We start from the raw sequence: 27,643 nt of genomic DNA, 5'->3' as shown, positions 1-27,643 counted from the left end.
CGAGCAAAGCCTGGAACGGAACAACACCGATACATCCGTAGTGCATTTCGAGAGACGTTCTACGCCGAGAATGGCGTGGTCAGAACATGATAGCACGCATTGCTTGTTTGTGGAGAGAGGGAAAAGCCGACATGAAACAACTTTTGTAGCTTTTTCAGTCCTGCGTCTTTTTGCCGAGAGTTTTGCAGAGGAGAGTGGAGTCGAGCGCGGCGAACATGCACCAGGGTATTTTCTGTTTTTGACGCTCGGGGTCTCCATGATTGAGCGGCTCATTTGTTTTGGAAAATGGTACTTGTGGGTGTGAGTGTATAAGAGTGATGGAGCGAGCAGTGCAGCTTAATATACTCGTCATAGTAGCGGCTATAATGCGCATCGATGGTGTTCACATCGAAGACATGTCATGAGCTTTTCAGTACGATAGCGAAGCCGAGAACTGATGAGCGGCAGTTTCGTCCGCCATTGTGAGAACAGCCCGTCGAATGTACACTTTTCGCACGCCTTGTGAGACATGATCTCTGCCTCCAGAGTTTTTGATGGACATGTGTTTGTGGTTTTGATATTCTAGGATATTGGTGGGCCAAAGAGATGTGCTGTAAGATAAATATGTCCCCGGGCATAAGTGAGCCATGAAGAACATTCGCGAGGTTTTGAGTATGTGAACAAAGAATTCGGAGAATGAGCTCATGTTGGTGTTTTCGAAAGCCCAATTCTCATAATGAACCGAGAACGGTTTTTGGAATGCGAGAGTAGAATTTATGAGTAAGGAAGGCTTCCCCATAGGTCAATTTATATACGACTTCTAGCAAGCGCATCGGCCGCCTCGTCCTTGGCATACGTAACATCCACGCCCTTCATTCCATCCTCCTCTCTCCAATCATTCAGGATCTTAATAAACGCCGGACTTCCATACCCAAACGTCGCATTCCTCTTCTCCCTCTCACTATCTTTGCCTTCGTTGTTGTAGTACCCGGGCGTGCACTCCTTGAGGAAGTCACCCCGGATCGCCGTCCCATCAACAATCGTTTTCGTCCATGCCTCCTCCGCATCTTGCATCGGCTCCACAGTCCTGATGCCCCGCTTCTTGCACTCCGAGATGATGTACGCATAATGAATCGCCTGCTCGTTAGTGACGTGCATGAAGTTCGGCGTAAGAGCCGCTTGCACGATCTGGACGAAGAGGCAGTTGGGAAAGTTGCGCGTTCCCCATGCATGCAGTGTCTGTGCACCATCAGCCCACTTCTCGGTTATGGTCTGATTGTCGCGGCCGTAGATCTCGATGCCGGTTTTGTGCGACCATTCGTTTGCGAGCTCGAAACCAGTGGCGTAGATGAGGCAGTCGAGTTCGTATTCTTGGCCGTTGGCTACGACGCCGGTGGGGGTGAGGTGGTCAACACCTTTGCCTTTCGTATCGACGAGCGTGACGTTAGGACGGTTGAACGTCGGTAGATACTCATCGTGGAAGCAGGGGCGCTTGCAGAATTGGTTGTACCATGGTTTCAGAGCGTCGGCTGTTTCTTTGTCTTTCACAATCTCGTCGGTTCGATCGCGGATAGCGTTCATCTTCTTGAAGTCTGCGATTTGTCGCTTAGCTGCAGCTTCGACGGGGTTGTTTGGGTCGATGCCGGCGGTGATTAGAGACCGGATGATGTCTGTCCATCGATCGGATACCATGTCTTCTTTCTCGTAGCCGCCGTTGACGATGTTGTCAAAGTTGTCCATGCGCTTCTTCTGCCATCCTTTCTGGAGCGATTGTGCCCATGCCTCGTCCGTCGGGCGATTGCCACGAACGTCGATCGAAGAGGGCGTACGTTGGAAGACGTAGAGCTGCTTTGCCCACTCACCCAGATGAGGCACAATCTGAACGGCTGTCGCGCCTGTACCGATGATACCCACACGCTTGTCTTTGAGTTTGAGCAGGTTCCCCGATGCGTCGCCGCCCGTGTAGGCATAGTCCCAGCGCGAGGAGTGGAATGAATGGCCTTTGAAGTCTTCAATGCCTTTCAAGCCGGGAAACTTGGGTCGATGAAGAGGACCAGCGGCGGGGATCACGAATCGTGACTTGATCTTGTCGCCGCGCGCTGTGTGCGTAGTCCATTTTCCTTCTTCTTCGTTCCATCGCATCTCTTTACTTTCGGTCTGGAAGAGAGCTCGCGAGTAAAGGTCGTATTTTTCGCCAATCATACGTGAGTGTCTGAGAAGCTCTTTGGCACGAGCATACTTCTCCGTAGGCATGTATCCGACTTCTTCTAGCAGGGGCATGTAGATGTAGGATTCGATGTCGCATTGCGCCCCGGGATACCTATTCCAATACCTCCCTCGCTGTTAGTAAATGAATCGCATGCTGTTCAACAAAACATACCATGTTCCACCAAAGTCCCCAGCCTTCTCGATGATCCTAAAGTCTGTGATGCCAGCCTCAATCAACCGCACGGCGCAGACCTGAGCACCGTAACCACCACCGATGATTACCACCTCCGTCTCTTCTTCAATAGGCTCGCGCTGAAACCCCGGCTCGACCCAAGGATCGTCCAAGTAGTGTGATAAGCTGCCATCGAGGAGTATATATTGCTCTACACCTTCGTCTCGTGCTAAACGTCGATCACGCTCTTGAAGGTATTTTGCTTGGAGCGCTGTCGGGTCAAAAGGCAGCTCGTCTTTGTTTGCTATCTCTCCGGTCTTGATATCGACAGTAGACTTGGGAGCCTCTGCCTCGGTAAGAGGTACCTCATCTATCGGAGCTGCTGCGATCGGACCTTTCGTCGTCATTTTGCGTTTAGGTGGAGGAAACTCGATGCTGTCACTTTAGTCCAGGTTTTGGGTTTGCTTAAGGAGCCCAGTACATCAACAATCGTATGGTAGACGTCGAAAGAAATACAGGTCGATGTAGCCGCGGCAACCCCTCTCGCAACAGCTTCCCCACTCCACCATCGCTTCAGTAGGCTCGCAACGAGACTGATTATCTGCCCGCGGATGCAAGTTGCCCCGTCTGCTGATACTACTAATCATATGCATGTCGAGCGAATGCAGCCACCAGCCATGTTGAGCGTTACTGCTAGCCCGAATGGTAAGGGGCGTTTTAGAGGACAAAGGTTCGGGGTAGATTTGTTCGTTCGGTGCAGATGTGGGGTAACTGGAGACTGATCTGCGGTCGTCGACTAAGCTCAGTCGAGTCGTAACAGGCATCAGGTACCGCAGTATCGGGTAATGTTTCGAAGTTCGATGACAAGACCGAGTTGAAGAGTATCTGGTGAAGCGCATCGGTATTCGTCTTCCTCTGCGCCCCTGACGCGCGGCTCTGTCACCCGGTTGGCGCGTACAGGAGATCTAGACTCGAACCATCTACTCCTCCCCAAAGCTAACACTGTATCGTGCGTTTCTCTGCATCCATACTCACTCGATGAAACATCACCATAATGGGGGCTGAGATGAAGTTGGGCACGAAAATGCATGACGTGGTCTTCGCGCTAACGGACTCGCTTATCCCCATGGCCATGCCCTGGCAGCAGCCCCGGAGCGCACCACCTGGCACAACTCGGCCAAAATCAAATGTGCAACTCGTATCGTGCGACGCGTCCCCGCCACGAATGCGACAGGCACAGCCCTGGTATCAGTAAGCGCCCGTTACCACGACGAACGATACAGAGCCGACGTCAAGATATACCGCCATCGCAATCATCACGATAAACAATACACAGAGCAAATGTGTCAACCAAGACTTCGTAGAAGCGTAACGTGTTTCATTGAATCATCCAAAGTCGTAACCAAATCGTAACCCAAGGTATATCCCATATCCCATCCCTAGTTTATGTATAAAGAACGTAAGAAGTAATCATAAAAAGAGCTGGAGAAGTAATCGTAAAGTGCGCGGCACCAGGGCTATCTAAGCCTCGCCGTTGATCTGCATGCGTCCAGCAACGCTTCTCTTGATCTGTTCCTCGCCAGAGCAGACCTTCATGTACAGGTCGGGGCTGGTGCCCAGGGTCTTGGGGCACATGAAGACGGGCTCGGCGATCTTAAGCTTCTGCAGAGGCTGGTCGACGTAGTAGATCTGCGAAGGGCAGTATGTTCCAGCTTCGCAGTCGATCTTGCCGCAGCTATCGTCGCTGGCATCCATGGCGAGGCCCTCGTCGTGGCCAGGGCAGTTGGACGCAGACTCGCCATTGGCGCAGTCGACGAAAGAGATGTCGTACCAGAGCTGACCCGCGGCGATGGAGTACTCGAATTGCGTGTGGTGGCCAGCGAGGAGGTTCTCGGTCTTGCTGACCTTCATGGAAGTGCTGGTACCAATGTAGGGCTCGCTGTGGGTGGTACGCGAAGGGATGCGGACCGCTGTGGGCACACCGTGTCCGGTAGAGATCGACCAGACCCAGATATCGTAGCTGCAGCGGTTGGCGATGATGGCGTTGCCAGCAAGGGCAAGACTAGCCTGGAGTGCCGCGATGGCGAAGGTGAATTTGGAAAGCATGTTGTTGATTGAGAGGGTCTGTAACGGTGTTGTTTGAAGATGTTCTTTGTTGGCGACACAAGGGAGTGTGGCGAAGTTTCTTTATAGAGACTGTGTGTTGTTGATGGAGTGATGAATGAGTGGAGGTCCAGACCGTCAATTGAACAAGAGAGGGAAGTTTGGAAAGAATGTGATAAAGCTGTCGAAGCTTGACTGTGATGTGACAAGGAGTGTGTGTAGATCAAGAACAAAAGAGGGTGAACGTCGACTTTAAACACATGGGAATTCAAAGTGGGCCCACGGCGTAGTCCAGCTCTTTATCATACCTACATCCGTTACCGAACAAGTATGAGCCGCCAAGGCCCAACAGGCCTGCCAGGCACACCAATCATACACTGATACATTCAGGGCAGAACAAAGCGTCTCCGAGTCATCCGGCGGTAACTGCAGATTTTTCGTCCCGCAGAGGTGTTTTCAGCGCTGTCTGTGGAGACGGGGGTATGGGTTCTGGTTGGTCGGATTGCCTAATTGGGCGGCGCATACCTCAGCGCCCTGAATATGATGTAAGGAACTGTCTAGGCTCGGATGGAACACAGTTTCGGTCGTTGCTTTTTCTTTAGCCGATCCTGAAAGATAGGTGCCTTGGTCTACACTTCCAAGGCTTTGTTGCTGCGAATAGCTACTCCACTCCAAGGTACGCCCTTCGCGAGGGTCAATCAGAATGTAGCGTGGCTATACTCACACGAATAACAGCCATCAGTGGCGCTTTTTGTTATCTAGCATACTCACAGAGACGCAGTCATCTAGATGAATGCGGGTGGAGCTTGGAATAGTCTATGGGAATGCAAGGCACGGCGGATGCGCACCAATCGGTGAACGGCTAATAAGCAGACAGCGACGTGGTGAAGCCGAAAGCTAGTAGTGAAGTCGCATAGGCTAGAACGTCTTAGTGTAGGATCATGGAGTAAGATGACGATTGATCGATCGAGCACCCAATCCACCCGCATGGAAGAAGAAGCAGACTGCGTGAAGACTCAGGCTGGGAATATGTGAACGCGTGTATGTGAAGCGGCATACGACGCTCAACATGAGAACGCCCAGTGTTTCGCGCTCGACATGGCGGCGTGCCAGGTTCAATTTCATTCGTCACCCGAGCAAGGTGTGAAGGCCTCCGTGGACGTTCTTTATGATTGCCGCCAAGCCGCCATCTGGATCAGGCATCGCCTACGTTTTTGAGTTCGGGAGGCAAGAAGTGATCTCCCGTCTTCCCATGACTTCATCCTGTTTAGGTGACATGTCACTTTGCTTCTGCCTTATCTGACCGTAGTGCTTTTGGATTTGCTCGCTAAATCCTGATGTTTGTGCCAGCTGGGTGGAAAAGTACAGCAAGCTGCATGAGCTGTCAGATGACGTCGTGACCGCCATCCAGGGAGAGACACCGGACCGCCGACGTGTCTGCTGGAAGACTAACCGGCCGAGACAGTTGGCAGGCAGAGGTTTTCGTGGCTCACACGTGTTTCGTTCGCGCTACTGCAGGATTTTCGCGGTTGAGGCAGTTCTCCGCCGGTGCTACGGGCTGCATGTGAAAATCGGCGCGATGGTACCTGACGGTTAGTCCGGCACACCGGGATGAAGGATCTTCTTCAACAGCCGGGTTGACAGGAGCCACGACGACGTCCCGGTGACCTAGAGCAGCGAGTTCTGCTGACGTCCAGGTCGTCAGCACGCTCGCGCCACGTCGGCCAGCTATCTAATCGATAGCAGATAGGAAGATTGCCGACCTCCACGTTTCAGGCACGAAGGAGTTCGACGATCAACAGCGCATGCGTCAGCATCGTGCATACGCGCGAGAGAACACCTTGCAGGGCTGGCCCTATCAGGCGCGGCGACGGAGGGCGCGTTGCGACTGGGCTAAAAAGTGTGTGGATGAAGAGTTCGACTAGCATGCAGTCGAAAGCCGAAAAGAAACCACGTACCGTACTCGGAGTACAGCCGACAGCGGGGCGACAGCCACCCACATGCACCTCAAAACTTGATGACGGGCCGGGTATACCAAACGCCGTTGATGCTGTGGGTCTGCGGCAGTATTCAACGAAGACAAACCTGAGCCGCCTCCGCGAAATTGCACGGTGGCCACGCAAGACGGCTGCTTGCCGCCAGCACACGGCGACACATCATGACAAACGGCGAGCGCGTCCAGACCAAAATCGACGTTTCACTTAATCGCGAGGCCTGAGGCACGGCAGGCCTTCGGTGCTTCATCTTGAGTGAGATGAGGTTGAAAGAAACAATCTGGTGCCGCAACGGGTCGAAGATTAAACAGTGCTGGGTCACCTTGCTACAACCCCTCATTATCACTACCATTAATTTTACGACATCCTAGCTGTGTCGCGTGCTTGGGTCGAGAGATGACGTTGAATTTTGATCTCGGCTGCTGGCTGATTACCTGGTGGGCGGCTCGGGCACAGTCCTTGGAGGGTCGCTGACCATGCGGTGTACCGGATCCACGTCAAGAGACGAGATCTCGTCGCTGCCCAGGTGTACCAGTGCGCTAACACGTGGCGACCGTCCACGCGGAAGATCGATGGCAGATGGTGACACTGAAGGTGGAGCCAAGTCGAGTGTCATGAAGCGCCACTGACTCTGGCAGTTATCGTCACATCCACACGATCGCCTGCAACGGCGGAAGGATGTTGCGACAACGGGCGGCAGTCAGGCTTCCCCTCTACTTCTACCTTGTTGGGCGGCGCGATAGAAACGGGATCTCCAAATATCCCACGATTCGCTGTTTCACGATGACCTCTCCCGTCCGAGTAGAAATCCTTCGGCGGCTCCACTCTGCGAACGGCCTTCTAGAGTCTCGACTCTTCCCTCGGACAGCGATGGACGTCGCACGGACGCGTGAATCGCTCGCCATGTGCGATACGAGCGAAAGGGCCAGCAGATGCTGTGGCACAAGAGCTGAAACTAAGGCGGACTGTAGTTGTGCAACTATTCGGACTACCTTTCACAAGAGGTTTCTCACAGAGCCGGGTCAGACCAAGCTGTACCCTGGGCTAAGAAAAACATCTGAAACCGTACCTGGTCCGAACGATTATAACAGCCAATGGGACAGCGGCGCACTTCGAGATATCTTTACGTTTTGCCGCTCTCGACTTAGCTCTCCGCTTAATTTTCCGAAGTGGGCGTTTGATGAGCTGTCCCTTGCGCAAGCCCAATGATCGTCTGTGTTTACCCCTGACGCTTGTCACATCTGGACCGTACCAACGAAATCCGAGTCGAAGCGCCAGAGTGCACGACAATCAACGACGGATAGACAAACAAAGCTTTATTGATTGCCGCGCACAATCGCAGTGAAGCACAAAGGGTTTGGAAGGGATATAACTACCGAGACATTCATTACATGCGATCCGACAGCAACCAATGCGAATACGTAGGGCTGCAGACTCCAAAACCTGGCCTACGGTGACTGTCACTGAGCAAGAGACGAAATGAAAGGATGCAAGCGGTCTACCAAGGGCTTGGTTGGGACGAGGATTGCGCTTGAGAGCCTCTAGCTCCAGGCACAGGTAAATCTGCGGAGGACGGGGCCGTGGGCGGAAATGTGATGGCGCTCGCGTTTAATTTCCTGGCCCATGTCAGCTGCACAACGCCCGTTTCCTGCTTAGCGTCAAGTTGTATAAATGTAGTTTATCCCCTCTGCATTCCTCTACTACCCCAGGTCTGCGACTTCCAGGTTCGACATCCAGTCATTCACTCTCTACACAGTCAATCTTTGACACCACGTTCTCTACCGCCCTTCGGCACAAACACGCTCACTTCGCATCTGTAACCAAAAAACAATTCGACCGTCGAACCTTACCTGTCAACTCAAGTCCAGCTCCTATCCTTTACTAAATCAACCAACACGAAATCAATCAACATGCGCTACTCGACCGCCTTCTCCGCCGCCATTCTGGCTGGCTCTGCGCTCGCCGCTCCCTCCTACGGTGGTTACGGCAGCCAGCACAAGCACGTCAAGAACGTCCACGTCGTCGTTGAGACTGTCGTAAAGACTGTCTACATCACCGAGGGCTACGAGATCCCCAAGCCTACCAGCTCTTCCGTCAGCGCTGCGTACGAGGCCCCGGCCAAGAACACCATGCCCGCCTACGCTCCCGTCAAGCCCACCAGCACTGCCGTCTACGCTCCTCCCCCTCCCCCTGCGCCCACCAGCGAGGCGCCCAAGCCCACCACCACCATGGTCTACCAGCCCGCTCCCCAGAAGCCCACCACCTACGACGCTCCTCCTCCCCCTGCTCCCACCAGCGAGGCTCCCAAGCCAACCACCACTCCCGCTCCCGCTCCCGCTCCCGCTCCTTCCAGCGGTGGATACATGGGCATTGTCGAGGAGGCGCGTGCCAAGCTCGGCATGAAGTCTCTCGAGTGCGACTCCAAGCTCGAGTCCAACGCCATGAACGTCGTTGTTGAGGGCAACGGTGTCATGAAGCACAAGCTTAACCCCGGCACTTACGGCCAGGTTCTTGCCCCCGGCAAGCCCGACATGGAGTCCTTCGACCACGTCTTCTACGGTGGATGGCTCTGCGAGATCCCCAGCCTGCCCGGTCTTGAGGATGTCTGCGGCAGCGCGTCCAAGGGCTGGAACTACGAGGGTCAGACCGGCCACGCTGAGATCCTCACCTCCGACCAGTACACCAAGATTGGTTGTGCTAACCACGAGGGTATCTGGTGCTGCGACCTTGCATAAGCAAGTCACAACACACGTCATGAGGGTGTATGGGGGTTACAATTCTTCTACTGTAGATGACAGGGCGGCTTGGAGATCAAACTCGCGACGCGTGCTTTCGCGCTGGTTGGAAACATATTCTTTTCTTCTGTATCTTACGGTACCAAACCTCTTTATTTTCCCTGCTCATTTTTTAGGGGAGCGCCTCTTTACTCTGTTGCCAAATTACAGATCCACGAATTCATGACCCGAAGCCCTTGCCTTTCTGTTTTGCCCATGTGACAACGCTGAACGAACATTTGCCTATCACTCCCACCCTGCGACGATCACTCTTAACACGACTACTAACAATATAATCCGCCAGCGATCTTCGCTTCTTTGACACGCCTCGTACCTGAACACGAGCTGAGCGAGCGCACGGCAGCCAAAGAAAGAAGGTGACAGACGCGAGCCAGCACGAACCCGGGCGGCTGCGGAGATGACCCCGTAAGCACTCAGGGCTCAGGCACACTTCGTGTTCTGTGCCTGCCAAGGGGGCGTGGCGCGTTCTTGGGCGGCTTTGCCAGACTGCCGCGCCGCTTCGTCACTCAACCACAGAAGGCAGTGTGTGCCCCCAAATCCCAATAGCTGCCCCCAGCCCCCTTGTAACAAAGAACGTTCAACTAAGTATCGAGTGGCTCGCGCCATGGCATCTGGCGCTCAGGAGCTGTGGCGATAGAGTTTGCCTGTCGCTTCAAAGTGTGGTTTGTCAGGAGACTGGCGTCGCCCGAAAACCAGGTCGCGCATTTTACAAACCATTGAAACCAAAACGAAGAAACAATCATGTTCAACACCATGCGTCGCACGAGCAACGCTGCAATGCTACAACGCTGACGGACTTGCGACATGGGGCCTTTTGCGCGCGCGCAGGCCGGGTGTCGGCTTCCCCCCAGCTTGGCTTCGCCTGGCCCAACACTGGCCCGCTGCCCATCGGTAAACTGGGTCGCCCACTCGGTACAGGGATCAAAAACTGTCGTCACTTGCACATCGTTATTTCGTGAATCGGGGTGGGGATACTGATACCGTTGGCTTCGGCGATGTAGTCGGTGATTTGGCATGGCGATCGCGCGTGGTCTAGAGGTGGCTGGACTTTTGCTTGACAATTGAGGCGCGCCGGTGGTTCATTGCGCGGGGTGCCTCGACTGCGCCCGTTGGTTGTTTCCTCGAGAAGGGCTTCCCGACCATGGCGGTGCATGGGGGTACGTAAGTTGGGTGACGAGCGACGACTGCGCAATCGAAGACGGGCTGTAACAAGTATTCAGCCCGATATCGTTCCCGTGTGGTGTTGAGATTGCGTAAGTCGCTGTGAGTCTGCCGTTTCCAGGCAAAACTTGAGGACCTTGAGAAGACCCGAAGAATATGGAATGCGACAATTGTATCGCATCGACGTAGCTTTTGGTGATTTATTCATCGCATTGCCAACGAGAAGATAGTGAATGTGAACAGTTCCTTACGCAAAGGTCCTACTACCGCCGCCTCCTCCAGCCGAAAATGAACTCAGCATCGCGCAAACGCACGCAGGCTATTTCTCTATATGTTCGTAGCGCGACGGGCAATGTCCCCACGAGTTCCTAGGAAATTGCCCTCGGCGTGTGGGCGGTTCTTGGGGATGAGAAAGAAGCTCGAACCCGCCCGGCATGTCGCGCGTGCATGTCGTTCCCACGTACAAATACAGTTTGCCGAAAGCAAGCTCGATCAGCTCTATAGTCACACAAATTGGTGTAGGAGATCACGACGAGAGACGCTTGCTTTGCGACGTGTACGACCTATCAGATTCATTGCGTGCCACTATGCTCAGATTGTATCGGGACGAAGTCTGCGTCGCGCTCCGTGGATTATTATCTCTTCTTGGCGACGGTGATTGTGGGTTCTGCACGCAAACATCGCCTAGATGGTGAAGCACAGAAGAAGCTCGTCCATGTTCGTTCAATCGTTGCCTTGTGATGCGCTGAAGGACTGGGTGAGTAAGGGTGTGTGGTTGTAGGATATCCTCGGTTGTATTGCTTTCCGCTTTCATCGTCGTCTGCTCCATATGTGCTCATGCTGTTACTTAGCTTTACTTAGCCCAAGGCGTGATAATTCGGTATAAGAATGATGCCAGCATTCGCCGGGGGTGAAGTAAGTTGCCGGAGCTGAACGCGCTTGCCGGAGTTGAATCAGCCCGCCGTGGTTGAATCGGCCTGCCGTGGTTGAATCAGTCTGCCGGAGTTGAATCAGTCTGCCGTGGTTGAATCGACCTGCCGTGGTTGAATGCACTTGCCGATGCTGTATGAGTTTGCCGGTGTTAAAAGCACTTCCTAATACTGGGTACGGTCGTCGGTGCTGAATGCACTTGCCGCGGTTGAATCAGTTCTGTCGGGATTGATTACACCTGCCGGTGCTGGAACAATTTGCCGGGCCTGAATGAGGGGTCATCAAAGTGCCGGTATGAGAAGAAAGTGCCGATGCGGAAAGAAAGTGACGGTATGGTAAAGATGCCGGGCGTGAAGACGTTTGCCGGTGCTGAATACCTCTGCCGGTAGTAATGGAATTGCCGTTGAATAGACATTGTCGGGCGTGAATAGACATTGTCGGGCGTGAAGAATGCCGGTGTACAAAGATCTTGCCGGGCGTGGAAGACGATATTATGCGTATAGGTTTGCCGTGCGTGAATCTTTCCCCGAACTCAAATATGCCGGCATCGTAGAGGGTTGGCAGTGAATATACGGTACTGGATCATTTGTTGGAGGTGAATAAGATGTCAGCCAGAGAGATATTCCTGTTCAGATGACTTCCGATTCAGATACATACTGGCATGCACCTCTGCCGATGCTCACCATCCCGAGTAGAGCACCAGCAAATCATGCTTCCTTACGCCACAGTCCCCAAGTTCTTCCTAGAACCAAACGGGCGATCATGGTTCTATGACGTTTGGTCGACATGTTGCCGACAACGCCGACGCACATGTTGAGCTCCACCACACCTTTCATCAAAAGTGGAAAGGCTGCCCCGCTCGATCACTCCTGGAATGACTTGCGCATATGCAGACAACCATAAGCCATACATCTTCCCACATACCATGACCATACAGTAGACCAAACAGTGTTCGTTCATCATTACCAAACAAAAAACCTCCCTTGTACCAACGCCTCTTTTCGCCCAAACTACCACCATGAACGCCATGCTTAGTTCACGAACCTGATACTCAGAACGCTAACGTAAGAGGTATAAATCGCTCAATAACGCCCCACCGACACCTCCCCCACAAAACTCGGAAGCAGCTCGCCATCTTCTGGCGGGGTATCTGGTGCTAGTCCTGCTTGTGTACTCGCTCGTCGTCCCATCAGACTGCCAGCAACGCTGACACTTCCACTCCTTCCGCCGTCGAACCTCATCCTCTTGCTTCCTCTATCCATGCCTTCGAGCTCCTCTCTCAAGTTTCCTACTTCTTCTTCCTTCTCTTTCCATAGTGTCAGCACTGCTTGCCTCTCCTCGTGTAGTCTCGTCTCCTCGGCTTCTTTCTCTTTCTTGATGACGTCCAGTACGGCGTCTCTGCCGGCCTTTGCTGCAGCCTCGTCTTGCATGCTTGTGCCCGTCGAGCAGCCTATAGCCCCGAGTATGTCGCCCGCTGCTGACAGGATAGGTACACCACCGCCCAGCGTAGTGAAGCGTCCCATGATTGTGTTGCCAATGCCCGAGGTTGCGCTGCCTGGCCAGGGTGTTTCTTGGTATGCGGAGGTCGGGATGCGATTGCCAGCGGCAGTGAAGGCCATGTCCATGGCGGTGTTGATGGACGTTATTTTCGCCGAGTCCATGCGCGTGAAGGCTAAAAGGTGTGTGTGCGCGTCAACTACGGCGATGCTCCTGTTGTTGTTAGCATGGTTGGTCCCATCCTGCTGCATTCAATGCGTCTGGGAGGGGAACTCTTACATCGGAACACCGACTTCGATCGCATGCTGCTCCGCGGCTTGTAGAGCGACTCGTGCTCCACTTTGCGTCAATGTGGGTACGGCAGCGGTTGCTGATGCTGTTGGTGACATGTTGAAGTACGTATGTCGCAGTAACATGGAGAGTAGAGAGAAAGAGTACAGAGACAGGTAGTGATACAGGCGACGGAATTAGCCGCGGTCGCGTGCCCACGGTTTAGCACAATCCTGATGCTCGGGTATGCGGAAGACTACAGCGGATCCGACGTTCTTTTAGGCAGGCGGCTCTTCGAAAGATGGGGACAAGTCGCCTTTAAGATAAGCAGTCAGCTGGAACTATGCAAAAGTCTCCTCCATTGCAGCCTGTTGGGTGCTGCGTGGATATACCAGACCGAAGTGGAGTAAAACGGCGACAAGGTCTCATCTACCCCAGATCAAGGGTCCCAGAGACCCGTGCTTCCGGTGTAATAGCTGAGACTTCTGAATTTTGTTCGAAGCGGGCACGTGTGCCGTAGTGGAGCATCTTTTGTGGGCGGGTTAAGATGCCCAAATTAGGAAACCCATTTGCGATCTGGGCTGCAAACTGGATACTCAAGCCCAATGACCATGTCAATGGGATAAGATTTTGTGATCAGTGCTCCTGGGGCAGAAGAAATATCGTACGAGTCGATTGAGCTGTGCGACCAGGAAGTTGAGGCACGAAGGGAAGCTGTTCAGGCGGTGTAGAGGCTGAGGAGGTGCCGATCCATGTTCAGGTGGGAGCCGGGAAACACACCTTCATCACGGCTGAATAGCTACCATCTGTAGAACAACCACTACGCGTGATGCTTATCGTGCTGTAGGATGCTGTGTGCTGTACCGCTGCCATCTTCAGTGTGGTGTTCAGCATGCCGTTCGCGAGGCGGGCACAGGCGGCGGCATTTCAGCGCTTGCCCGTAGCGGGCCTAGCGGGAAACACTGAGAAGGAGATCCCCTTGGCTATTGGCGACGTCTTCTACTGCATTCTCACACAAGAGGTAGCCATTTCCATCCTGCCTTTCACTTCGATGCATCAAAATACAGCGCTGCGCAAGAGTTGGAATAATTGGAATAAGCTCAAACTGGTGCGCGCTCCTTACTCGGCAGCGGTCCCCTTGGCGTGATGTCGTTACAGGCGATTTCCAATGTCATGGCTTTGCATTTCACAACTCACATACTATCTGCAGTGATGAGTGGGCGTGAGTTGCAGAAGACGACGATAAACACGTGCAAGCTTGAATATGGGGACGAGCATGGACTTCTTTAGACTTGTCTTTCACTGTGCTCTAACGATGCGCGCAAGATATGTTTCAAGCTCAACAGCGAAAAGCTTTTCCTCGTTCTGGGAGCTTTGGGATAATCGATGGTCACCGAGAGACACTGCTGAGACATCTTCGCGCTCGTTGCGACCGGTTGGCCGCCCTTCCTTTCCTTTGGTGTGCGTTGGCCTCCTCATTGTCCGTCACCCCAGCATCTACATCTATCGTTACACAGTGTCATCATTGTTACGTTCGAAGTCACCTTCACTTTTGTAGATTAATGCGCTTTGTCACTGGACTGACGAATCGCACCTTTGTTGGACGTCATCTGCAAACGCTTTACACCCCCCACACAGCTTGTGCGACATCGCCTTGACAACCACCTTGCGACCGAAAACTCTGACTCCAAAACACTCGCTACACCACAAATTTAGCGAACACCAGTTTTATTTGCAATTGACACTCCAGCTCGACAAAGCAAACATCACGCAATGTCGGACGTCGCACCTTACGAAGGTCTCGGCTGGCTCGGCTTGTCCCTCCTCATAAAAACATATCTTCTGCCAGTCACACACTCTAATTCCGCACCCGAAAAACGGCAGTTCCTCCCCGCCGGCGCCGCGAACGCAACCACAGTCACCGAAACGGCCACCTTCTTTCCGGAGCCGAAGACCTTGACCGATGAGGTCTACAAGACCATCATCCAAACAGAAACTGCGACGCGCACCACCACCACAACAGCCACGGTCCCAAAGACCATTTTCGCCACAGTGACTGAACATCTCACGTCTGTGTCCACCTCCGTAGACCACCACTGGCTCACCAAATGGACACACTACCCCATCGATCCGGCAACCCCATACACGACGATACTCTACACTCCCGACGCCACTCTGAGCCCGAGTACTCCTGAGGCTGAAGCGTACCCTCCAGTCACCACACAAATGCCCGCGACAGTGTCTACCTCAGCAACATGGTTCCCATGGAGAGCGTTCTCGGCCATCCTCCTCGTCTTACTGATGATCTCTATTGCCGCAATCGCGCTCATGTGGTACCGTGAGCCAAGGGTAATCAGACTATCAGGACAGCTGAAGAGTAAGCAAGTGGCCTACGAGACAATGAAGCGAAGCCGCGCGGAAATTGCAGAGAAGGCACTGGCCGAGCGCGCGACCCTGCTTCATAGATGCGACAAGGCTGAGCGGTCAGCTAAGCTTCTGCCCGGGCGAGATGCGATACTTCAAGGTCTCGGTGTCCTTGAAGCTGGCGAAGGCGAAATTGACCAAAAGACACTCAATATCAGGTTAGAGGCTAGACTGAGCACTCTAATCGCGGACAAACAGCGCCTAGAATACCTGGAACTGGACAACAAGGCCCAAAGAACGGAGATCAGGGACCTCAAAGAGACCATCATGACCCGACTGCGCAGTCAGTACGTTTCTGGAGTCGTACGGACCTTCGACGAGTTGCTTCAAGACAAGCAACAAGAAATCACAAACCTTCGAAAAATGATCAACACTGACAACGTTGGCGAGGCTGTCAAGGAGTCCGCCCAGCTGCACGAAGAGAAAGAGGCTGAGCTCATTGAGCTACGGCCTCTGCGCACCAAGGTCGTTGCCCTAGAGCAGGCGCTCAACGAAGCCAAGAACGAGACTTCGCTAGTTCAGGCTCAGAAGAAGACCCAGGGTGTAGACGACGAACGGCGCTGGAACGGGGAGCGTGACAGGTTGCGCAGAGAACATCGCACCAACGCCGATGCCCTGAAAGCGAAGCACAACAGTGAAATGACCACACTGAAGGCAAACATCAACACGGCTAACTGTCTGGGAGACCCAGACCTGCGAAACGCCCTGGTTCAGGCAGACCAAAAGTCCGCGGGACTGGAGAAGAAGCTGAAACTTGCCTCACAGCAGGTCTTGGGCATGTCGGCGAGGAACCCCGCGATCAACCCCCCGTCTACTTCCACTGTGGAGAGGGATCTCCGAGACCAGGTTCATAAATTGAACGTCAATGTGCAGACATTGAATAACAAAGTCATGCTCATCACCCAGGAGCGCGATGAGGCCATCAGCGCGACTACTGAAGCCAAGTCTAAGGGCGAGGCGGTGTACAGTCAGTTGCAAAATCTCCAGGCAGTAGGAAGCAACAACGGGACGCCAGCTGCAACGATCGTGCAGTATCAGGCGGACTTGACGCAGAAAGACCAGTCTATCAAGAAATTACACGACCAAAATGACAGCCAGGCGATTCTAATCAACCGATATCATCAAGAAGGCATCCAAGAGATCGACCGCCGTGATCAGAAGATACAGCAGCTTGAATCGGGCGCGACGCACAACAGTCAAACCATCACAGTTCTGCAACAGCGCATCGTCTCTCTCGAAAACGACGTCGCGGCTAAGGAGACCAAATGCCAAAACCTCGATACACGCATCCAGGCTCTGAGTCACGGTCAGCCCGCAATCATCGATGCAGCGTCTTCAACGCAGATTGGAGCGCTGAAGAAGGACAACGACTCATTAAAGAATGACAACGACTCATTGAAGAAGGAAGTCCAGGCCGAGAAAGAGAAATACACCCTCAAAGTCGTCGAGCTCAAGATCAAGATTGACGATCTAGAACGGGATGAGCAGAAGGCGAAAGATGAACTCAAGGAAACCATCGATTCGCGAGGCAAGGTCATCGCCGCGAAGATCGCGGAGCACAAACGTGAGCGCCAGCAGGAGTTTGATGACTTGAAGAACTCGCAAGCAAGTTCGGAAATCAAGGCGTTGAAATATCGAATTGAGCAATACGAGGAAGAGAACAAGGGGCTGAGAGAGGATGTAAAAGAAGAGTGGAAGAAGATCCTGGTCAAGAGAGACAACGAGATGCTAGCATCTGCAAAGGAGCTGAGAACCGCCAAAAAGGAGAAGGAACAATCGCAGAAGCTGTGCCACAACTTCCGAGTAAGGTGGAACCTACTTTCGAAAAACAAGGCTTTCAAGGATGGGGTGTTGACATATGATGAGGTCAAGGATGGTCTCTTCATGGGCAGTACTACAGAGGTCAAGGACCAGATGAAGAAGGTTCTTGACGATAACGAAGATCTTCAGGCTGAGAACACAAAATTGCGCGGCGACGTTGAGAGGTTGACCTGGTACCACAACGCGGAGTCGGTGGAGGCCGAGATGGAAATAGCTGAGGCTTATGCCTCTGATGACGAGTGAGGTGGTCATAGGTTCTTGGCCCGCGGGAGGGAGCAAGAATATTGACCTTGAAGAAAGAGTTGGAGACTATACCAGTCAGTGCGGCACCGCTAATCTGGGTGTCGTCATTGATGGCGAGGTATAGGACGGATTCAGTACGATTGGCCTTCTGGAGTGACTAGAGGGGGTGTTGTGGCCTGTTGGATTCTGCTTTGAGTCTGGGCTTCATGTTCGGGCGCTGTCTAAGGACCTCCTGGGTTGTTCGTGGGGTAGGTGTCTTGGTGTTCCGGTGCTGCGGATACCTCCTCACGTGGTCATACTTTGGTTGCAACAAATACATTCCTCAAAACATAACTTTCTTCTACATGCATACCGTGATCTATCCCAAGCCCCTCCAGCTCATCTTCCTTAGCTGAGCCCCATAGAACCATAGTCCCACAGGCCCTACTAACCCCACTGCCAAAGTCAAGAATGCTAACAAGCTGTTTCCCCATCCCAACCCCAATGTCTCGTACATCTTGGGCGCGAAAAGCGGAAAGCTGAAGCCGCACATAGTTCTCATGAACGCTCCTACGCTCGCTGCAGAGGCGGCGTAATTGGCTTCGTACGCGTCGGTTGTGTAGGCTTGAGAGCATTGAAACCCGATTATAAGGCCGATTGCTATAATGACGGCACCGATATTGGGGACGATGAAGTGAACGGCGTTGTGTGCGCTGTGTACGATTAGTATAATGATAGTGAGAGGTGTGGAGTAGACTGACCTCCAACCATAGATAAAAAGACCAATGGGGCAGAGGATGCCTGCTATGATCATAGGCGGAACACGGAACTCCGGAACCCCTTCTGTGAGCTTGTAGTAAGCCTTCATCCGTTCATACAGCTAGTCTTAAGTCAGCGCTGTACATCAAGATCAGGAAGGTGAGCGTAATAGACGTACCCGATCGATAAGCGGATGCGAGATCTGCAAGCCGATCATGAAGCCCACGCAAAGCGACAAGTAATTGAGCGACGCAGGCCCCGTATCCATATCATACACCTCCTCAAACACCATCGGGAACGTCGAAAGCATCAAGTACATGACACCGTACAGAAAGGCGCGATAGATCGAGGGTGCCTGGGTCGCGGGATGGGTGAACATCATGATGAACGGCAGGATTAACCTCTTCCTCAGTATCTTGCTCATGCGATCTCCTGTTTCAAACTCAGTCCGCACAACCACATCGTTCCGGATACCCTTCATGGCTTTCCTGACAGCTTTTGCTTTTTTGCCGAGGATGGCGGGTGCAAACGTCTCACGTAGGAAGAAGAGTGCAGTGAGCTGAACGAGGACGGTGAAGATGGATGTAGCGAAGAAGATCCAGCGCCAATTCGCGCCTGTGGATATATATGCGCCGACGATTGGTGCCACGCAGGGTGCCAGCCATGTCAGGATGCCGTATATGGCCTGGCCTTTTCCACGTTCTTCTTTTGACCAGGTGTCAGCAAGGACGCCGTTACACAACTATCTTCCGTCAGTCATGTATATCAATGATGTGAGACTTGCAATGAATGTGCAACGGTTCGACGTACAGCTTGGGGTGCAGCTCCGCCTAAACCGCTAAGAAACCGAAAAGCAAGCATCTGCTCCTTGGTCTGCGCAAACCCGCAGCAAGTGTTGAAAAGCAGGTACACTAGATTGGCATACTGTAAGACCGTAACGCGCCCGAAGATCTCGCTTAGTGGCGCAAGTACAAATGGCCCTTGAGCGTAGCCAAGAAGGAATATGGTCATGACCAGTTGGTGCATAAAGCCTTCCGATATATCAAAGTCATCCCCAATGTCCGGCAACACAGGTGTTACCATAGTCGACGAGAATGGCGATATGAACGTGAACAGCGACACAAGTATGGTAGCTACCCATTTGCGTTTGCTGTTCCAGTTGAGAGGGTTGCTAGGGTCGTTCGGGCCGTCCCAGGTGATCTACACGTCACGTCAGTGGCAGTGCCATGAGACACCCAAGAGACCTACAATGATTTCTTCGCCTTTACGAAGGCCCTCCTCCATGTTCTCGCGGCCAGCCTCGTACCCTGACTCTTCTTGCTCCCACTGCAGGAACAGACGCTGCGTGCTAAGTAGCCAACGACCGTCCCCTTCGAACGAAAATCTCGGCAGTGCCAAGGAGTCGCGTGCGCTCCCGTCGTCTCGGGAAGATCGACCAAGTAACCTATCTTTGAAGTTCATGGTAAGTAACGAGCGTTGAGTTTGAACGAATGATAAATCCAAAGAGTGATGATAGCGACTGTGATGATGAGTGGTACCTTTTTTTGTTACAGGGGCAGATCGCCTGCATATAGTATCGAGACCTTCTTGCCAAATCTCACCAATTGAGGCAGTGTCAAAGAGGCGCTCACCAAGAGGAGGCTGTTCACCGTACCAAAAGCACTATACTGCCAAATGACCTCAAAGTACAGTATCACCGGTGTAGCGTGAATGCCATGGTCCAAGAAAGATGGCTTCGAGATGCCCAGCTTCAGGTTGATAAGGCTACGGTGAGACCCTTGTCGAGGGTCTAATCAAGAATAGAAAACTGTCGCGTGGGCGCACGGTAGCCACCACATCTCAGGTCCCCTATAGCCAATGACGAGGTTGCGGCTACTGCCACGAGATCGTAAGCTTTTTCCCGGTGGAGACTGATCAACGACAGCAGCCTTCTTTGTAGACGTCAGCTACCTGGCTGTGCTCGGTTCTTCTTGCCAAGCAGGTACAGCTTGGTTATTCGCTAGACCGCTTGGTGAAGCCTTGTGCAATCGCCGCGATTGGCCGAAATCGAGACCTCAAGAACAAAGTGGGTCAGTCAAGAACTTTGGGTATGCGGGATTAATACTAATCAAGATATCAAGAAAAGCCAACCATGACTTAGAGCTATACACTTGGTAGTACGAATGCTAGCAGGGCTGTGTTATAGTAGTCGTCATTTCCGGCTATGCCACGATACCATGAGCTAGGAAGTGCGGCATTCATGTTTCATGAATGTGTGTGTACTTGCAGCTTCAATGACGTTGATGCCGTGGTTTTGAGGCTGGAAGTAACACCTCAGGTGGCGTTTCCAAGTGATGCACCGGAAATAGCTCTACGGGCTATGTCGCATAGGTCTATCGCGAGAGCGTGCAACTCCAGACGAGCAGAGTCTGGGACCAAGATATAAGGACGTCGTAGGTCCATATGATGACGGTATCCAATCAGGCATATTGATTGACGCACGCTCGCTCTACATTACCACGTTCTCACGTTCGCTTTTCGATTTCGACATCATTCGATCAACATCCTGTCTCATTAGCATTATTCGTGATCATCTACTCAGCTTTACTCTCTTCGAATCAAACATGCTTGCCAGTGTGTCAGTGAGCAAGGAGCCATGTGCCCACACTGCTCCAGCCGCAACGACAGCACTCGCACCGCAGATCACGCGACTCCTTTCGTTGAAGACATTCGACTTGCCGCAACAGCAAGCAGACGACCTCACGCACTCGGCATCGGCGGTGCTACCCACTCCAACGTCAGACATTCTGGGCGGACATCCACTGAGGATCCTCGTGGCACCGTCAGGGTTTAAAGAGAGTCTGGGCCCAGAACACGTAGCTGATGCGATTGAGGAAGGCATCCGGAAGGTGCTCGATCGCAGTTCCGTTATCCTGCGCAAACTTCCTCTGCATGACGGTGGAGAAGGGTTTGCTCGTGCCTTGGTAGCGGCCCATGGCGGATCTATCGTCGACGTGCCAGTCACCGGCCCTACTGGATCGGCGGTCGAATCGCACCTTGGTTTTATTGGCAAGGACAAGAAGACGGCTGTTTTGGACATGGCGGCAGCGGCAGGCCTCCGCTTGGTCCCGAAAGATGAACGCGACCCAACGATCACCACTACTTATGGGGTGGGACAGCTTATCAAGAGAGCGCTTGATGCAGGGTCCACAAAGATCATCATTGGCTGTGGAGATTCGGGAACCTCAGACGGAGGAGCTGGAATGCTCCAGGCGCTCGGTGTCCGGTTACTTGATGAAGATGGCGAGGAGTTACCCAAGGCCGGCGGTGGTCGATCGTTAGCACGCCTAGCCAGCATTTGCTGGGCTGATGCGCATCCTCGACTACAAAAGAATGCTGGTAAGCCACCCACGTCTCACTTCGAACCCAGTTTTAACGTTGATTTAGTCGAGAAGGTCCAGATAGAGGCCGTATGCAACATCAAGAATGTGCTCTGTGGTTCCAAAGGAGTCGCGCGAGTGTATGGGCCGCAGAAGGGAGCTACGCCTGCTCAGGTCGAGATGCTCGCGACATCGCTTGAAAGGCTGGCGCAGGTTGCTCAGTCGACGCTTGGAGAGGACATCTCTCAGACCCCGGGTAGCGGTGCCAGTGGAGGTCTCGGAGCAGGTTTGATGTTGCTCGGCGCTACATTGCGTGCCCGCGCCGAAGCCATCAACGAGTACTTTGAATTCGACCGGGTTTTCGAGAATCAGTGGGATTTCGTGATTACGGCGGAGGGCGCTTTGGATTTCCAGTCACCAAACGGAAAGGTAGGTATCCTTTATCGTTGCTTCTCCATCAGAACGCTGACGAAGACAGATGACGACAGAGATTGCTCGTCGCGCAAAGCGGAACGGGGCGCAGGTGGTTGCACTAGCTGGTACCATCGGGGAAGGAGCAGACGGCTGTTATGGTGCAGGCATCAAAGCCTTCACGAGCATCCTCAGGGGGCCAGTAACCCTGGAACAGGCAATCGTCCAGACTGAGGTATTGGTCGAAGACGGCGCCGAGAAAGTGATGCGCATGATCATGGTAGGGTTGGCTCTTGGACGGCACCGCTGAAGGGGTGCACCGCCCTGAACAAGAGATTTGGGGCCTTGGTACAGCCGCGATGGCGCTGCCACCGGCATTAGGGCTCATAGATAGTTTACTAGATGTTTTTAGCAAGCAATAACGAAGTAATGATGAACGAATGTTAATGATACCAAAGTGAGGAGGTTGGTAGGGGTAGCGTTCCATCTCCTTTCGGTTCCAAGGTTGGAAGCTGCTCTTCGCACTAGACTAGCGTGAACGTCATCGCTGCCCAGCACGTGCCTGGACAAGTTGGGGTGCAAGTATTGAAGGAACTCGGGTTGACACTTGTCAAAGATATACAGAATACACGTCTTCAACAGGCCATACTATGGCTACACGTTTGATAAATCTATCACTGTATCCAATCCGCAGGACTCTTCAGCCCCTTCTCCCTGTGCACCCCCTCGGTCTCCCTCGCCTTCACATTAACACTCTCCATCTCAAATCCTGCAACCTTCTTATACACCCTACCAATCTCCTCCAGCTCATCCTTAGGAATAACATCATACACATTCTTAAACCCATCGGGCGCCCTCTCCTCAGCCAGCTGCAAAACATGATCCGGCCCGTTCGCACGATTCGCCATGACAATCTTAGCGGTGGGCGGTAACCTCTCCTGCTCGTATGCCTTCAGCGCGGCTGCAATGTCAGAAGTGTTGCTGGAGAGATGTTTAGCGAGCGTTTCCGCGTCGATGATGGCTTGGGATGCGCCGTTTGAACCGATGGGGTACATGGCGTGTGCTGCGTCGCCCATGAGAGTAAGACGGCCGAAGGACCAGGCTTCTACAGGGTCGCGATCTGACATGGGGAATTCGAAGACTTTCTCTGTGTTGTCGATCAGATCCTTCATTTCAAGGCCGCCACATCTCCATGTCTCGAAGGGCCCTGCGAAAATGTCTTTCTTGACGGCTTTGGTCCAGTCGGTTTTGGGCGGTGTGAGGTCTGTGTCGTCCTTGTCGCGTGTGCGTAGCTCTGCAATCCAGTTGACTAAACTTTTGCCTTTGGCGGCTGCTCGTGCGCTGATGGGGTATGCGATGAACTTTTGATCGGCGTGACCTGCCCACACCATGCTCGCGCCTGTGAGGTACTGGTCGCGCTCGATGCACCCGCGCCAGAGCATGCGTCCTGAAAAGCGTGGTGGGCCTTCGCCGGGGTAAAGAAGCCTTCTTGCTGCGGAATTGATGCCATCGGCAGCGATCAAGATATCGCCTGTTACGCTTGACTCGTCTACTGGGGCACCATCCCTTCGATGCGCGAAGCGCGCTGTGATGCTTTCGTCATTTTGATCAAACGACGCCAGCGCATGGTTCAGATGTAGAGCATCGTTGCCAAGGCGTTCTTTCACAGCGCTCAGAAGCAACATCTGGAACTCTCCACGATGAATTGAGAATTGAGGCACTTCGTAACCTGCATTCATTCCTCTTGGCTCGCTCAGAATAGGATCTCCATGACGATTGTAGAAGTTCAGCTCTGCCGTTTTGATGCCAGTCTTTTCCAGGGCCTCGAGCAGACCCAGATTCCGCAGAATCAGAACTGCAGAAGGTTGAACGTTGATGCCGACGCCGAGTGTGGTGAGCGTTGATGCTGTCTCAAAGATCTGAACGTCGCTGAAGCCCGCGGCATGGAGTGCTAGCGCGGTGGTCAGTCCGCCGATACCGGCCCCTGCAATGAGGATCTTTGGTTGCGTGTCGGAGTACAAGAACGGCATGTTGGGAGAAGCGTTTTGAGGGTGACAAGATCAGTGAATACAGAATCTTTAAATGCATGCGTAATGAACTATTTTCACTAAGAAGTCGGTCCTATCCCGTGTCTTTGTGGAGGGATTACGTTAGAAGAGTCCCCTACCGTACTGCCGAATTCAGCTGCCGCGGCTTGAATAAGGCCGCAGGACAATATTCACCAGCATTGCTTGTCCCGTCATATTATCCGCCTCGTCAGTTTCTGGCTTTCGCGTGGTCTTCGTGTGGAGTGTGGGGAAAACCAAGGGTCTAATCTTCTAGTCGCCTATGTTCGGCCGAGATCGCTTCGTAGGTCGCTCTCGCGAGCCTTCATTAGGTTGGTAGTAGATATACCACAGGACGACTTGACTCTCTTTGCAAGAGATGATTCACGTAGAACAGTGAGTAAATGGGAAGTAGCTTGACGAAGACAAGAGAAAATGATTAGCAATTTTGTACTATCTAGACAACATGGCCGCCGCGAGACTTCCGTGGTCGACATGACTTTCGACTGATCTGACACCTTGGGCCACGATCCTCGTTCATCTCACTCAACTAGGGAGCGTAATCTGCATTGTCGTCCTTGTCGTACCTGACGTATTTGACCTTATCCATGCCATGCGTAGCACGAAGGTGGCCTGTGGAGAAACAAGAAATCAGCAAAACTCCAGTATATTTCAACGTCGACGGTACTTACAGTTCTCGGGGAATGAACAATATCCATGGTCGCGCTCAAGAGCACATTGATGACCCAGATCTGAAGCCGTAATGTTAGCATTACCGCAGATCCATGATACAACGAGGTTGAGAGTCATCGTCGCGTGAGGGCCTCTTCCACATGTGTACTTACAGCAGTCAATGTTCTCGCAGCCTTTGTTCTTGCAAGCCAAGCTACGCGTCTTGTAGCGCAAGGCATTCAGCTCAGCGGGTGTAAGCTTCGGCTCGTGTTGGAAATTGCAGAATTTGCCATTCTCGCAGTAGCCGCCAAGATGCCTGCACGGTATATTAGTCGGGTCTCAGTACCAACAGTGAAGCACTGGAAGTTGCTCGTCGTAGTCTCAGCACTCCAAAGTGGCAGCTTACCAATGATTACACATCTTCTTGCCAACTTTCTTCATGCGTGCTTCGAGCGAAGCTGCGGCAGCAGGATCTTTCGGAGGCAGTGGCTCATCCAATCTCTGACCAGCTTTGTTGTAATAAGCGTATTTCTTCTTAGTGTTTTTCTTAGTAGCGGCCGTAGTAGGTGCGATCGAAATGCTGCCATTTTCAGGAGCACCGGCTTTGCCAACGGTGGCTGGTCTCTTATTAGCAATGCTTCTGACGAAATCGATACTGGGTGCGTTTCTTACCCCAGGAAGAGTCGCCATTCGACTCGCCAGGCGCAGCAGCTGAGACCGGGGTTACACTGGGGGAGGGAGACGCAACGGAAGCTCTCGGAGTGAACGTAGGTGATGATGTGTTGGTGTTGTTCGTGACTGAACGTGGGAGTGGTTGTACTGCTGCCTGTACTGGCGACTGTACAGAAAATTGACCGAAGCCATTCACTGGAGGCTGGTAGTCAGGGAGGGGCTCGCTCTTGAAGACGTCGTCGAAACGAGCACGCTTGAAGTTGGCTAAATCCGCGAAGCCGCGGTAGGCAGGTGTGGTCTCCAGAAGTGTGATGCGACTGGATTTGGCGGCATCGTGTTTGAAGTGTTCGAGGTTTAGTAGGTATCCTGCGTCGTGGCAACCACCGAAGACGATATGACGGCAGGTGGGATTGTCGCTAAAGGTACGAAGCATTTCTGCAGGTCATTATTAGCATCAGTCAGTTTGATTAGAAGAGACGCAATACCCTTAATCTTGTGATCGGCTCTTTCTTTTCCGTGACCGACGTCGATTATACTAAATAAGGGCTGATTGACGCTGAAGCGCTGCGCAAAAGCTCGTAGATCCTGAGGCGACCGAAGAAGGCCAACCGACGCCAACTTCTGTGCAAGCTTATCGAGACTTAGATAGACCTGGACCATAATGGGCCAGCTGCCTGAACTGTTGTACAACGAAGCAACATGGTCGCGAATTGCATGATACAGGAGGGAAGCAGCTTCTGAACCTCCATCAGCACCAGCGGCTTGGAGTAAAGCATCTTGAAACTGCATGTTCAAAATCAGCAATCACTTCTTTCGGCTGTATGCCCGTGTCGCCATATCCTGTACATGTTGCCAACCATATGTGGGCCGGGATCGATATAAAGTCGCCACAGGACAATAATGAACTTCAGGGACTCGCAAAGACTTACGATAGCTCCATCCCCATCAATTAGTGCCAACACAAATGAACTTGCTTCCTGTAGCCAAAGTCAGCACGCGAATTGGCAAGGCTGACATAACAGCGGGTAACGCACCAGCTGACGTGTGTAATCTCCCACCAAAGCCTGCTTCTCATCCACAGTCCTCTGATAATTCCTCCTGATATCTCTTTCACTCAAATAGTCATTCTTCAAGTTGGCGTGCTCTTCGGACAATTCGCGATACTTTGCTAGAATTTCCTATTGATTGATTAGTGTTTGTCGCGCGGCCGCACACGCGACTCAGCGACACGTACTGTAACAAACTGCTCTCTGGCCTCATCAGACGCGCGAAATGATTGCATCTGATGAATGAGTCGATCGTATTCATTGTAGCTCGACATAGTGGCGAAATTGTTATGGCGAACAACAGATTGTCCAACCGTGGTTCGGTGCGGGTAGGATGAGCTGAAGGCAGCACTCCTGGGTGATGAACTTAGCGGGCGTGGAAGAGGGTCCGGGCGGGAAGTCTAGACCTGAACGGTGTAGGGCGGCCGATCACGTCTCCAGGCTATTCCTCCTGGAAGTTGCGATCTAACGGGACTGAAACCGAGACACAGATTTGGATAAGCAGAGACGTGGCGCGCCTAGAATCTCCTCAAGATTTGTATCTGTGGTGTTGGTAGATTTGTAGCAAACGTTTCGTTCCTCGCAACATGGCGCAGCTCTCTTCGTGCATGAGAGCTGCTGCGGTGGGCCATTGGGGGTACAGGCGAGCGTATCGCCTTCTGCCCCCTTCTGTAACACGAAACATTATTGACAGCACACAGCCCGATGGCATGATAATGGGAGATTGTTATGGAGCTCGTAGAACCATTACTGGTGCCCTCATTAATTATCAGGTAGCATTCTGTCAGCGAATACAGCAGCGAGATAGGCAATATGACCGTTTCCAACAATCGGTATCGCACAACAAATGAGTACGGTCCATGAGCCGAAACTGTATTTCAATTGACCCACAAGTTCAGTATGTAGATCGCCTGGTACATGTTCGCTTGTGCCTCCCTCCTGCTCAGCCGCTGCTGAACGAAGGCTGAGCTCCCCCAATTTTCGGAACCTGTTCCGAGAGCCTGCACCTAGGTAGCGAGACATCAGCAGCGACGAACAGGCCAGCTAATTGATCCTATCTCAGTGACTAAACTCGGCATTGCTGTGAAGTGACCACGACAACT

The 27,643-nt window shown here is 52.8% G+C and overlaps 9 protein-coding genes across 9 annotated transcripts; 3 read left to right on the top strand and 6 right to left on the bottom strand.

Moving 5' to 3' along the window:
- Window positions 1-786: 786 nt before the first annotated feature.
- J4E85_009576 (uncharacterized protein) lies at window positions 787-2,766 on the bottom strand (the record flags this gene model as incomplete). Its single annotated transcript, XM_051473796.1, has 2 exons — window positions 787-2,311; window positions 2,360-2,766. 2 exons carry the CDS (start codon window positions 2,764-2,766, stop codon window positions 787-789), a joined length of 1,932 nt encoding a protein of 643 aa, XP_051322581.1.
- Window positions 2,767-3,880: 1,114 nt separating this feature from the next.
- Window positions 3,881-4,465, bottom strand: J4E85_009575 (uncharacterized protein; the record flags this gene model as incomplete). Its single annotated transcript, XM_051473795.1, has 1 exon — window positions 3,881-4,465. One exon carries the CDS (start codon window positions 4,463-4,465, stop codon window positions 3,881-3,883), a length of 585 nt encoding a protein of 194 aa, XP_051322580.1.
- Window positions 4,466-8,366: 3,901 nt separating this feature from the next.
- J4E85_009574 (uncharacterized protein) lies at window positions 8,367-9,191 on the top strand (the record flags this gene model as incomplete). The annotated part of the gene is made up of 1 exon (XM_051473794.1): window positions 8,367-9,191. One exon carries the CDS (start codon window positions 8,367-8,369, stop codon window positions 9,189-9,191), a length of 825 nt encoding a protein of 274 aa, XP_051322579.1.
- Window positions 9,192-12,424: 3,233 nt separating this feature from the next.
- Window positions 12,425-13,228, bottom strand: J4E85_009573 (uncharacterized protein; the record flags this gene model as incomplete). The annotated part of the gene is made up of 2 exons (XM_051473793.1): window positions 12,425-13,052; window positions 13,119-13,228. 2 exons carry the CDS (start codon window positions 13,226-13,228, stop codon window positions 12,425-12,427), a joined length of 738 nt encoding a protein of 245 aa, XP_051322578.1.
- A 1,654-nt stretch (window positions 13,229-14,882) lies between these two features.
- J4E85_009572 (uncharacterized protein) lies at window positions 14,883-17,597 on the top strand (the record flags this gene model as incomplete). Its single annotated transcript, XM_051473792.1, has 1 exon — window positions 14,883-17,597. The coding sequence occupies one exon, from the start codon at window positions 14,883-14,885 to the stop codon at window positions 17,595-17,597; it is 2,715 nt and encodes a 904-aa protein (XP_051322577.1).
- A 358-nt stretch (window positions 17,598-17,955) lies between these two features.
- J4E85_009571 (uncharacterized protein) lies at window positions 17,956-19,796 on the bottom strand (the record flags this gene model as incomplete). Its single annotated transcript, XM_051473791.1, has 5 exons — window positions 17,956-18,289; window positions 18,338-18,456; window positions 18,514-19,077; window positions 19,146-19,535; window positions 19,584-19,796. 5 exons carry the CDS (start codon window positions 19,794-19,796, stop codon window positions 17,956-17,958), a joined length of 1,620 nt encoding a protein of 539 aa, XP_051322576.1.
- A 1,142-nt stretch (window positions 19,797-20,938) lies between these two features.
- On the top strand, window positions 20,939-22,415 carry J4E85_009570 (uncharacterized protein; the record flags this gene model as incomplete). Its single annotated transcript, XM_051473790.1, has 3 exons — window positions 20,939-21,713; window positions 21,762-22,123; window positions 22,173-22,415. 3 exons carry the CDS (start codon window positions 20,939-20,941, stop codon window positions 22,413-22,415), a joined length of 1,380 nt encoding a protein of 459 aa, XP_051322575.1.
- Window positions 22,416-22,779: 364 nt separating this feature from the next.
- Window positions 22,780-24,135, bottom strand: J4E85_009569 (uncharacterized protein; the record flags this gene model as incomplete). Its single annotated transcript, XM_051473789.1, has 1 exon — window positions 22,780-24,135. One exon carries the CDS (start codon window positions 24,133-24,135, stop codon window positions 22,780-22,782), a length of 1,356 nt encoding a protein of 451 aa, XP_051322574.1.
- Window positions 24,136-24,700: 565 nt separating this feature from the next.
- Window positions 24,701-26,815, bottom strand: J4E85_009568 (uncharacterized protein; the record flags this gene model as incomplete). Its single annotated transcript, XM_051473788.1, has 9 exons — window positions 24,701-24,783; window positions 24,843-24,902; window positions 24,996-25,138; window positions 25,229-25,439; window positions 25,495-25,929; window positions 25,980-26,277; window positions 26,424-26,471; window positions 26,529-26,672; window positions 26,729-26,815. 9 exons carry the CDS (start codon window positions 26,813-26,815, stop codon window positions 24,701-24,703), a joined length of 1,509 nt encoding a protein of 502 aa, XP_051322573.1.
- Between the last annotated feature and the right edge of the window lie 828 nt (window positions 26,816-27,643).

Source organism: Alternaria conjuncta (genome assembly GCF_024043145.1).
Source record: "Alternaria conjuncta strain BMP 0040 chromosome Unknown scaffold_17, whole genome shotgun sequence".
NCBI classification, from domain to species: Eukaryota; Fungi; Ascomycota; class Dothideomycetes; order Pleosporales; family Pleosporaceae; genus Alternaria; species Alternaria conjuncta.
Note: the sequence above shows the minus strand (reverse complement) of the source record. Positions and strands in the feature narration are given on the sequence as shown.